We start from the raw sequence: 13118 nt of genomic DNA, 5'->3' as shown, positions 1-13118 counted from the left end.
GAGACAAATAAGAAGCAAAATCAGAAATATTCAGGCACAGGCGGGAGTGGAGAGGAGAGAGATAATGTATGAGAGAAGTCAAACCATGCAACACTACATGTATGTGAGTCAAAACACCCATTTCACTTATGGTAAAAGGAGAAATGCTTGGAGTGACTCTGTGTACATGCGGCTCAGGCTTGGGTACAAATATTACTGGGAATATGGGATAGATGTTCATGATAATGACACGAAGTGTAAACTATGTGGTATGTTAAGGTCTCACACCCTGGCCCATTATGTTCTTGATTGTCTGTTGATTAATGTATATAGAAACACTGAGATAAGGACTGTTCCTGAACAAATAGCCTGGATGTGTCACAATGGAAAGGTTGATGATATTCTTGAGATATAAGAATTTTGCACCAAGATTGTAATATTTTGTTGAATTATCTGCAGGTGTCTTGCAAATTGTCTATACAGTATACCTAGGTCATAAAAGTATTTGTGTGTACGTCTGATACCATACTACTTGTGAAGGAGGAAATGTATATGTTTACCTCTCAGAATGTTTGGTAATATGTTTATTTGTGATGTGTGTTTATGTATATATTAACACGTTGTACTGAATGGGGTGAGAATAGCTTGAGCTACCTCATCCCTTTGTGTGTATTTTACCTCAATAAACTTATTTCAAATTCAATTTCAATCCCCTTGCCAGTAGAGGAGGGCTGGAGCTACAGGTCCCGCACCAACCTCCTGCCTGTAGAAGGGGGGCTGGAGCTACAGGTCCAGCACTAATCCCCTGCCAGTAGAGGGGGGCTGAAGCTACAGGTCCAGCACCAACCCCCTGCCAGTAGATGGGGGCTGGAGTTACAGGTCCAGCACCAACCCCCTGCCAGTAGAGGGGGTTGGAGCTAGAGGTCTGGCACCAACCCCCTGCCAGTAGAGGGGGCTGGAGCTACAGGTCCAGCACCAACCCCCTGCTTGTAGAAGGAGCTGGAGCTACAGGTCCAGCACCAACCCCCTGCCAGTAGAGCGGGGCTGGAACTACAGGTCCAGCACCAACCCCCTGCCAGTAGAGGGGTGCGGCTGGAGCTAGAGGTCCAGTACCAACCCGCTGCCAGTAGAGGGGGGGGGGCTGGAGCTACAGGTCCAGCACCAACCCCCTGCCAGTAGAGGGGGGTTGTAGGTACAGGTCCATCATAATGGAGCTGACACTGACCACAGGTGATAATGGGGCTGACACTGTCCACAGGTGATAATGGGGCTGACACTAACCACAGGTGATAATGGGGCTGACACTGACCACAGGTGATAATGGGGCTGACACTGACCACAGGTGATAATGGGGCTGACACTGACCACAGGTGATAATGGGGCTGACACTGACCACAGGTGATAATGGAGCTGACACTGACCACAGGTGATAATGGGGCTGACACTGTCCACAGATGATAATGGGGCTGACACTGTCCACAGGTTGAGGACCTCCGCAGGATGACGGAGCCCATCAAGAGGCTGGTGGAGGCTGGCCGGGTGGTGGCCGTCAAGAGGCTGGTGGAGGCTGGCCGGGTGGTGGCCGTCCAGGATGACCAAGATGGCCGCCGCTCCGCCAGGATAACTCTACAAGACGGACAGCTGTACCTCCACCCACTCCTGCGTCAGCCCACGCCCGCCCACGCCCACACCCTCCAGGTTACTTTATTACACCCACTAGTCTTACTGACATTACTTACTGAGTTTTGATAACTAATATGATAACATTTTTTCATACAGTTATCAGCATGATTTATTTCATTTTCTGCAGGAGAGTGAGGTTGTGGGCATGCTGGAGCCCTCCTGCACCCTGGCGTTCCTTGACCTTGGGTGGGCGGGGTCAACAAGACGGCGGGTCACTATCCGGCTGACCCCTGACACTCCGCTGGCCAGACAGTTCGTGTTGTTGTGTACGGGCCAGTGGGGCCCCACCTACCGCAACACTAAACTGTTGTGGGTGTCGGCCAAGGGTCAGCCGGGGGAATGTGTGACGGGCGGAGACTACGAGAGTAATGATGGTACAGGAGGATGGTCACTGCTGCTTAACCTCCGGGGGCAGTACCGGAGGTCAGGCCAGGCAGGAACTGTGTGGGCCTGGGGTGGGCCGGGGAGTCCCTGGAGTGCCAAGTTCGTCATCACCACCAGGGACCGCCAGGGTGGTATCCAGTGGCCAGATGTCTTCGGTGATGTGGTGAGCGGCCTGGATGTGGTGAGGGCAGCAGTCAACCACAGTGACATTAGGGAGGTGACTGTGGTAGACTGTGGTGTTGTGCTGCCACTCTAGTTCACTGTACCACCACCGTCACTACTGTGTTGTGCTGCTGCCACTCTAGTTCACTGTACCATCACCATCACTACCGTGGTGTTGTGCTGCCATTCTAGTTCACTGTACCACCACCATCACTACTGTGGTGTTGTGCTGCCACTCTAGTTCACTGTACCACCACCATCACTACTGTGGTGTTGTGCTGCCACTCTAGTTCACTGTACCACCACCATCACTACTGTGGTGTTGTGCTGCCACTCTAGTTCACTGTACCACCATCACTACTGTGGTGTAGTGCTGCCACTCTAGTTCACTGTACCATCACCATCACTCCTGCATCACCATGGACTGCGTGTTTTCATGACAATGTAATTTAAGGACACACATTTATCACTATATCATCATAACTTCACTATCTTTGATATTTATCATTTTGGTATTATACTTTGGTATCATATACTTGACAATCAAGGCTGTATCACCATCAATGCTATATCTTCTCAGTACTGTAACCTATCATTGCTGTATCACTATAGCTTCACTATATATCACCATCACCTTAGGCCCCACACTTGGGGTCATATACTGACCATGTTGAGTAACAAATTGTTGGTGTCACTATATGACAGCTGTTGTCACTGTTATATCACCAACAGCTCACTATCACATAACACTGTCACTGCTACACCAACATCATTTAATTTTCTGCATTATCACCTTACACTGATATATTTTCTCTTTACATTCACTGTTATATCACTATCACTGCTACAGCACCACTACCTCACTATCACTGCTATATCACCATCACTGTCATATCACCATCACTAGTATCACTGCTATATCACCATCACTAGTATCACTGCTATATCACCACTATACTATCACTGCTATATCGCCTCACTATCACTGTCATATCACCACCTCAGTATCACTATCACACTATATTATATTACTATCACTGCTATATCACCATCACCTCACAATCACTCATGTGTATTGTGATATTACAATACAGGTCCATGATGTGTTGTGATATTACCATACTGGTCCATGGTGTGTTGTGATATTACCATACTGGTCCATGGTGTGTTGTGATATTACCATACTGGTCCATGGTGTGTTGTGATATTACCATACTGGTCCATGGTGTGTTGTGATATTACCATACTGGACCATGGTGTGTTGTGATATTACCATACTGGTCCATGGTGTGTTGTGATATTACCATACTGGTCCATGGTGTGTTGTGATATTACCATACTGGTCCATGGTGTGTTGTGATATTACCATACTGGTCCATGGTGTGTTGTGATATTACCATACTGGTCCATGGTGTGTTGTGATATTACCATACTGGACCATGGTGTGTTGTGATATTACCATACTGGTCCATGGTGTGTTGTGATATTTCCATACTGGTCCATGGTGTGTTGTGATATTACCATACTGGTCCATGGTGTGTTGTGATATTACCATACTGGTCCATGGTGTGTTGTGATATTACCATACTGGTCCATGGTGTGTTGTGATATTACCATACTGGACCATGGTGTGTTGTGATATTACCATACTGGACCATGGTGTGTTGTGATATTACCATACTGGACCATGGTGTGTTGTGATATTACCATACTGGACCATGGTGTGTTGTGATATTACCATACTGGTCCATGGTGTGTTGTGACATTACCATACTGGACCATGGTGTGTTGTGATATTACCATACTGGACCATGGTTTGTTGTGATATTACCATACTGGACCATGGTGTGTTGTGATACTACCATACTGGTCCATGGTGTGTTGTGATATTACCATACTGGTCCATGGTGTGTTGTGATATTACCATACTGGTCCATGGTGTGTTGTGATATTACCATACTGGTCCATGGTGTGTTGTGATATTACCATACTGGTCCATGGTGTGTTGTGATATTACCATACTGGTCCATGGTGTGTTGTGATATTAACATACTGGTCCATGGTGTGTTGTGATATTACCATACTGGTCCATGGTGTGTTGTGATATTACCATACTGGACCATGGTGTGTTGTGATATTACCCTACTGGACCATGGTGTGTTGTGATATTACCCTACTGGACCATGGTGTGTTGTGATATTACCGCCATGGTGTGTTGTGATATTACCATACTGGACCATGGTGTGTTATGATATTACCATACTGGTCCATGGTGTGTTGTGATATTACCATACTGGTCCATGGTGTGTTGTGATATTAACATACTGGTCCATGGTGTGTTGTGATATTACCATACTGGTCCATGGTGTGTTGTGATATTACCATAGTGGTCCATAGTGTGTTGTGATATTACCATACTGGACCATGGTGTGTTGTGATATTACCATACTGGTCCATGGTGTGTTGTGATATTACCATACTGGACCATGGTGTGTTGTGATATTACCATAGTGGTCCATAGTGTGTTGTGATATTACCATACTGGACCATGGTGTGTTGTGATATTATCATACTGGTCCATGGTGTGTTGTGATATTACCATAGTGGTCCATAGTGTGTTGTGATATTACCATACTGGTCCATGGTGTGTTGTGATATTACCATACTGGACCATGGTGTGTTGTGATATTACCATACTGGACCATGGTGTGTTGTGATATTACCATACTGGACCATGGTGTGTTGTGATATTACCATATGTGTGTGAGGTGGTGTTATGACCGCACATACACCAGTATGATCATACTGTAGCTGGTGTATGATGTGCTCAAACTGTATAGTGATGTCTTGGTTGATTAGCCTAGTGTCATGAATATTAATTTATGTAGTTATTCTTTTTTCGATAACACACTAGTATTCAATGTGTATTGCCAATGTATTCCACATATATCTATGTATATTATATATCTGTACCATAAGTCCTTGCCATGTATTTGTGGATATATATTAGAAGTCTAGTGAATAGCAGTAGCCTAATGTCATGTAGCTTGAAAAACATCCGTATATACTTATATTATGGAATGCTACATAATGCTGTATAGGAAATATTATGTGAACAATGATGGAGAATGTATAAATTTAGGTCTCGGATGTATTACTGTCATGTATACTGTGTAATTTCCCTTTCATTATTGTTCATTACATTTTCCTCTAACATTAAATTATATTTTGGCACTGTGAGATGTATACCACATAAACATGGTTTTGATACACATGTTTTATATATATACACTTTATATTGTATTCATGTATACTTATGTATAATGGCTGGTGGGCAGACTTCTTGAAATCCTCCCTTAACCCCTCCTCCCCTCTCCCGCCAGTGTTACCATGTCTTGCCAATATGAATTCTTTGTTCACATATTTTTATATCATGATATAATCTTTAATGTACTGAATTATTGATATGTATTATTATGTAAGGTTGTGTATTATAGTCTTTATTTTGTTGATATATGAATTAGAAGTTCTTGATCGAGATATGTCTGTATATGAGCTTGAGATATTTGAAAGAGAGGATTCAGCCGACTCATAGAGGTGGATACAGTGTCGCTCCCGGCCAGCATGGCTCTGGGCGGTCACTCTTTGATTTTCTCAGTCGATTATTATTATTAACATCTTTATTGACAAAAATAATTACAATTTTGCCTAATCTGAGGATTTTGATAAAGTCTTATTAAAGTGAGGATAATGCTGGTATTCACTGTCATGCAGGACAGAGGGTCATACATAAGACAATAGGTCTAAACTGTAGGCTGAAGCACATATATATAATGGTTACAATCAATGTTTTAATGTATGGATATGTGAAAACAACTTTCTATTGTGCACTGCCACACAAGAGCAGGGATGGTTCATAAGTGATGCAGCTTAGAAGTGATATAAATAAAAATTGTTCTTCATTCTTTAAAATGGACAAGCAAATTTTGGATAAATTGTTAGGATGTCGTCCAGAACACCTGAGTCAATAAAATAGTTACACAGTTGGTGGTACAAGAGGCCAGGAGGTCTAAAGTCCTTTACGGTTTCACATTCAACAATATAGTGTTCTAGTGAATGCATTAAAGGTTTATCACAGAATTTACAATCTGAGTATTCTGGTAGTGGCTCAGCCTCACTAACCTGCCAGATGTGTCTATAGCCAAGGCGAATTCGCACAATGACTACATCACACTGCCTGGTTCGGTTACTGTGCTGACCATTCAAATACCTATTATTACAAAACTTGTCATAACTTTTAATACTGCAGCTTTCAGGCCTCTGGGCATTTCTTAGTTCTTCTAAATCTGAAGTAATTTCTTTAATTTGTATGTTATTAATAATTGCATTACATAGTCCAAAGTCATAATCAATGTTTTCTTTCCTACAAGCCTCATTGGCCAATCGATCTACAAAGTCATGTTTTCCAACTCCAACATGGGATGGGATCCACACAAATTTTATACAAGAGTTATTATCATTGGCAAAAATTACATTCCATTTAATATTACAAGCTACTTCCGACATACATTGTGATGGGTTATTTAAGGACTGCAGAGCACTTTTAGAGTCACAGAAAATAACTCCACCACCATTGAGCTTAAGGTATTCAGTGGCTAGATAAATACCCAATAGCTCGGTCTGTGTCGTGCTTGCCCAGTTGTTCAATCTCTGTGTACTAGTCATGATCATTTCATTCCCTTTATACACTGCACATGCACAACCTGTTCTACCAGTGCCTAACTGCACAGAGCCATCAGTAAAGGCATAGGATTCAGTCGGTTTCAGAATTTGAAGATGACTGTCAATAGCTTCTACTGTTATACATCTCAAAATGTCAGTGTTATACATTTATTTTACACTGATGGGAGTATAATGCAGAGAGACCTCCACATCTTTCCAAGGGGGAATATAGTGAACAGTTTTATCAGGGTTAAGAGACACATTCAGTTTCTGAAGATTATAGGCACAACAACTGAGCCACACACTGTAGGGAGCTTTTTGCGGCGGATTGAGGGAACAGTCAGAATTGTTTAGAATGGATCTCAATTTAATTTGAATAGAGCTGGGGGGACCATTATTTTTCAAAGTTTTGGCGCAAAACATAGTACTAAGTAGAACTATTCTTTCGTAAATGGAAGGTAAGTTTAGTTCCTTTCTCATGTTAACAATTGTGACAGTTCTAGGACAACCCAGGATGATGCGCATGGCATCATTCTGTACTACATCTAGGCCTTGTAATTCTTTAAGAGAAAAAATTAAGAAGATGCAAGGCATAATAATCAACAACAGATCGTGTAAAGGCAATATAAAAACTACGAGCATATTTTATGTTAATGCCAAATCCTTTGCCAACAAGAGTTTTGAGAGGTTTAAGACGCTCAACTAGTTTTTTGCCCAGGTTGCTGACGAGATTTGTATCATTAACCTCGACTCCAAGATATTTATAAGACTCACAAGTCTCCACGGGCATTCCATTAATAGTATAGTTAACATGAAGAGAATGGGGAATAAGAACCCTTGTTTTATCAACAGAGATTATGAGGCCACATTCTACTACTTTCTTGGAGAATGCATCAAGTAACATTTGTAGCCTTGGTTTACTGTGTGCCATAATACAAATATCATCAGAAAACATATAACAGTTTCAGTAGGTTGTACAGGTATGTCATGGATAAGTTTGTGCATAAGTATATCGAAGAGCATAGGGCTTAGGACACCACCTTGAGGTGTGCCTAGTTCGAATGCATCTGTTCTTGTACTTTTAACTCCTTTAAATAGGATACTAGCACGCCTGTTGGATAGGTAGCTCTTTATCCAACTCAGAAGATTACCTTTGATTCCAAATTCAGCAAGTTGCTCTAATATTATTTCGCCATTCGCTACATCGAAAGCTGACTATAGGTCCATAAAGGCTGCCTGTGTCCCATCCTGGGAGTTTACAAAATATTCAGCAAAGCATGTTTGTGTGCTACACTTGGGCATGAACCCATATAGGTTTGGGGCCAGTTTTTCTTTGACCTGAAACATGACACGATTGAGAACAATTCTCTCCAAGACTTTACACATGCAAGATGTAAGGAAAATGGGTCTGAAGTTTTGAGAGTTAGGTTTAGGAATTGGTATTATGAGACTTTGTGTCCATTTCTTTGGCAAGATACCTTGTGAGAGACTCATTTTATAGAGGTCAAGCAGAGGGTGGCTAGGGACATCATTCAGTAAGCTCAAGGTGTTATAAGTTATACCATCCTCACCAGGGGCAGTTTGCTTAGGTTTTCCTAATGCTGATGTTAATTCAAAGGGGGTTATTGGAAACTGATCTGTTAAATCTGGTGAGGAGCGTGCTATTTCAATATTAGAGTTTCTGTTAATGTTGGTATGTCTTAAATGCTGCTGTATATCTGGGGGTAAGGAAGAAATTTGTGAGACACTAGACCATTGAGCTAGGAGCATGTCAGCATATTCTGCAAGAGTATGATGAAGATGAACTGGGGCTGAAGGTTTGGTAATGTTTTTAATTTTGTTCCACATTTCTGATAATGTTGTGGTTCTATTGATACTTTGTAGGAATTGTTCCCAATATGTGTTCTTAACTTGACCCTTAAGCTCGCGAAAATCTCTGTTGGCATTAAGGAATGCAAGTAAATTGTCAGCTGTTTTGTCTCGTTTATAAGAGTCAGCAGCTGAAGCACTTTAGCTCGCTCTGCAATAATAATAAGATCCTCTGTCCATGAGGAAGAACGAGTGTTCTTTTTTTTTCCTTGATTTAACCCAGGTATCATAATAACTGGTAATGATACTGACAAGATCACTGTAAAAGTGGTCCACTGATACAGGTGTATACCCAGTGTACCACTTATGTACATAAGCCTTAAAGTGCTGTTTAAGATTGTCTGGAATGTTAATTTTAACTCTAGGATGAGGATTGGACCTAATATCCGCCACATTGTATTCACAATATATTGCAAAATGATCACTTACTAGTTCTGGGATCAGCTTAACGTTGACGTTGCTATCTACTAGGCTGTATCCAATCACATAATCCAGTCTACCTCCCAATAAATGGGTCTGTTTATCAGTATCATACACAGTAATATTATGATCATTAAGGTATTTCAAGAAGACCCTTCCATTAGTGTTACACTGAACATCACCAAGAGCAGTGTGACGAGCATTAAAGTCACCCATATATAACATAGCTGTGTTACCTGTAGGTGTCGGTAGCAGGTCTGCCTTAAGTACACTACATCGTCCATATATGTTATACAGTAGGAAATGGCTATTTGCAGTTTGTAATTTGAATTTTTGATAATGTATACTATCACTCCTGTGATTTTTAATTAGTTTACAGATTAATCCACTCTTAATATACGTGAGTAGACCAGTTCCAATATCGTTGTTGTATGCTATATACCCAGGTATCCTGGGTGGGACCTTCTTGATAGTTGTGGACGTATATGGTTCCTGTAAACAGATCACATCCACGTCTCTCATTTTAGCATACAAGATTACGTCATTTATCCGAAGATAAACACTTCGAATATTCCAAGAAAGAAACTTAATTGTTTTTGTTTGATGAGCCATGGTTAAGTGTCAAGGGAATTAAGGTAACATTTAAGCTCGTTAAACACTTGGACAACATAAGCAACTTTGTTCCGTGTGTCCTGAGTACTTTTGTCTAGGAGGCGTTTAACCTGAGTAGGAGTTGGTGTTCTCTTAAACTCTCTACCTGCAACCAAACCAAGGGTGTCTTGACGATCCCTTGAGTTTGCTAGAAAACCTAGTAAGACGTCACGTGGCTATAGAAGCTTAGCCGGTCAAACGGCTAAGACCAAGTGGCGTGGGACTCGGCTATAGAGTATACTCTGGGGTCCTTTGGAATTCGGTTTAAGTTTCAGTAAGCATAGTCACGGACAGGGTAAAGGACAGAGTAGAGCCAATACCGTCCCGTGTTACAACTGCCATATCCACCTTCGGTAAGAGGCAAAACAAGTCAGCAGATTGGTTCGAGGCCATTGCAGAGGAACTCTTACCCCTTGTAGAGGAAAAGAGACGAGCTCTCTCATCCTACAAAAACCTGCCCTCAGAAAGGAACCTACAGGCCCTCCGTACTGCCTGCAGTAGAGTTCAACAAACTGTGAGGTGCTGAGCTAACGATTACTGGCTCCGACTCTGTTCCAGCATCCAGACTGCGGCCACTGTTGGCAACATAGGAGGCATGTACGAAGGGATCAAACAGGTAACAGGCCCTACACAAAACAGGACGGCTCCTCTTAAGTCAGCCACTGGAGAGATCATTAAAGACCGTGATCAACAGATGAATCGCTGGGTAGAGCATTACTCCGAACTCTATTCCAGAAAGAACTTGGTCAGCGTAGAAGCCTTGGATGCAATCAAGTGCCTGCCCATCATGGAAGAACTTGACCTTGAACCAACTGTGGAAGAAGTTGAGAAAGCATTGGATTCACTTTCCTCAGGGAAGGCCCCAGGAGACGACGGGATTCCGCCTGAAGTTCTCAAGTGCGCTCGTGGAACACTTAAAACTGAGCTTTATGAACTTCTGTGCCAGTGCTGGAGGGAGGGCTCGGTGCCACAAGACATGAGATGCAAACATCATCACTCTCTACAAAAATAAAGGTGACAGAAGCGATGTCAACAACAATCGTAGCATCTCCCTCCTCAGCGTCGTCAGCAAACTCTTCGCCAGGGTCGTCTTGGTCAGGCTTCAGATTCTTGCTGAAGAGTGTTCCCTGAGTCACAGTGTGGCTTCCGAGCAGAGGTCGACCACTGACATGGTGTTCACCCTGAGACAGCTTCAAGAAAAGTGCAGGGAGCAGAGAAAAGCCTTGTACACTGCCTTCATTGACCTTACAATGGCCTTCAACCTCGTGAGCAGGGACGGACTCTTCAAGATCTTGGCCAAAATTGGCTGCCCACCCACCCTACTCAGCATGATACAATCGTTCCACAAGAACATGAAGGGCACGGTCGTGTACGACGGCTCAACTTCTGAACCATTCAACATCAAGAGTGGTGTTAAACAGTGGTGCGTTCTTGCTCCAATCCTGTTTGGCATCTTCTTCGCGATCCTCGTCAAGCATGCCTTTGAAACAACCACAGAGGGCATCTATCTCCGTACAAGATCTGATAGAAAGCTCTATAATCTATCCAGACTCCGAGCAAAGACAAAAGTACAGATGCGAATCCTCAGGGAGTTCCTCTTCGCCGACGACGAAGCGATGATACACACAGCAAAACGCCTGCAGCAACCGCTTTGCTGCAGCCTGTTCCGCATTCAGCTTGACAATCAGCCTGAAGAAGACACAGGTGATGGGACAAGACGTCAGTGAGCTACCCTGTAAATATAGCAGACTATGTGATGGAGGCAGTTCACGAGTTTGTGTACCTGGGCTCCACAATCTCAGACACCCTTTCCCTGGACACTGAACTCAACAGGCGTATCGGGAAGGCCGCAACAACACTGGCCAGGCTCACAAAGCGCGTTTGGGAAAATGCTAAACTGACAGTGCACACCAAGGCACAAGTCTACATGGCATATGTGGTTAGTACACATGCCATGAAATCCTGGACCCTACGCTCTCACCAGGAGAGACGGCTCAATACTTTTCACATGCGGAACCTGAGACGCATCCTTGACATCACGTGAAAAGACCACGTCACCAAGAATACAGGACTCGAGGGAACAAGAGTCCCTTCAATGTTCACTCGCCTGAAACAGAGACACTTGCGATGACTGGCACATGTCACACATATGGAAGATGGCTGCAAACCAAAGGACCTCTTGTATGGAGAACTGGCATCAGGAAGGAGACCCACCGGAAGACCTCAGCTGCGTTTCAAAGACGGCTGCAAACGCGACCTCAAGCAGATGAACATCGACATCAACAGAGGAGGTCTCGACCACTGTCAGACGCACCCGCTTCGGCGTTTACCTGCACTCGCTGCAGTTGGGACTGTCATTCTCGGGTTGGCCTTCACAGCCACAGCAGGCGCAGCATCCAACTACACTATAACAACTAGACACCCGGGGCACAACTCCATAACCCGCACGGGGTTGACCTTCACAGCCACAGCAGGCGCAGCATCCAACTACACTATAACAACTAGACACCCAGGGCACAACTCCATAACCCGCACGGGGTTGACCGATGCCTACTTCTAGTTAAGGTAATTATGGCAAAATTATAGTACTAACAAAGACAATCATGTTAATATTATAGTAATAATTATTATAGTAATAGTTCAGGTAATTATGGTAATATTATAGTAATAGTTTAGGTAATTATGGTAATATTATAGTATTCTTTAGGTAATTATCTTATATTCCTTTCAATATCTTATGACATTTAAAAGATTTTTGAAACCATAAGTTTATTTACTCAAGAGAGGAAAGACTCCTGAAGGAAAACCGGACTTTAGATAAAACTTGTCAAATACATATCCAAAAATACAGACTTCACACGATTGCGCGCGCACACACACACACACACACACACACACACACACACACACACACACACACACACACACACACACACACACACACACACACACACACACACACACACACACACACAGGAATCTGTGTGTGTGTATTCTCAGGAATCTGTACACCTGTTGATTGACGGTTGAGAGGCGGGACCAAAGAGCCAGAGCTCAACCCCCGCAAACACAACTAGGTGAGTACACACACACACACACACACACACACACACACACACACACACACACACACACACACACACACACACACACACACACACACACACACACACACACACACACATGCTGCATGTGTTGCAACGCACAAGAATAGCGTGTTTTGGGTGTGGCAACACATAGATAAGGTT

The 13118-nt window shown here is 43.2% G+C and overlaps 1 protein-coding gene across 1 annotated transcript in view; it reads left to right on the top strand.

Annotated features, from left to right (window-relative positions):
* The window catches only part of LOC138364949 (tripartite motif-containing protein 59-like), an 81732-nt gene extending 78058 nt beyond the window's left edge, over positions 1 to 3674 (top strand). Inside the window, exons 5-6 of the mRNA XM_069325032.1 lie at positions 1462 to 1677; positions 1790 to 3674. Of these exons, the coding sequence (XP_069181133.1) occupies positions 1462 to 1677; positions 1790 to 2302 (729 nt within the window). The 3' untranslated portion in view covers positions 2303 to 3674. The remainder of the gene's footprint in view (positions 1 to 1461; positions 1678 to 1789) is intronic.
* Positions 3675 to 13118: the final 9444 nt, after the last annotated feature.

Source organism: Procambarus clarkii, chromosome 15, assembly GCF_040958095.1.
Source record: "Procambarus clarkii isolate CNS0578487 chromosome 15, FALCON_Pclarkii_2.0, whole genome shotgun sequence".
Taxonomy (NCBI): Eukaryota; Metazoa; Arthropoda; class Malacostraca; order Decapoda; family Cambaridae; genus Procambarus; species Procambarus clarkii.
Note: the sequence above shows the minus strand (reverse complement) of the source record. Positions and strands in the feature narration are given on the sequence as shown.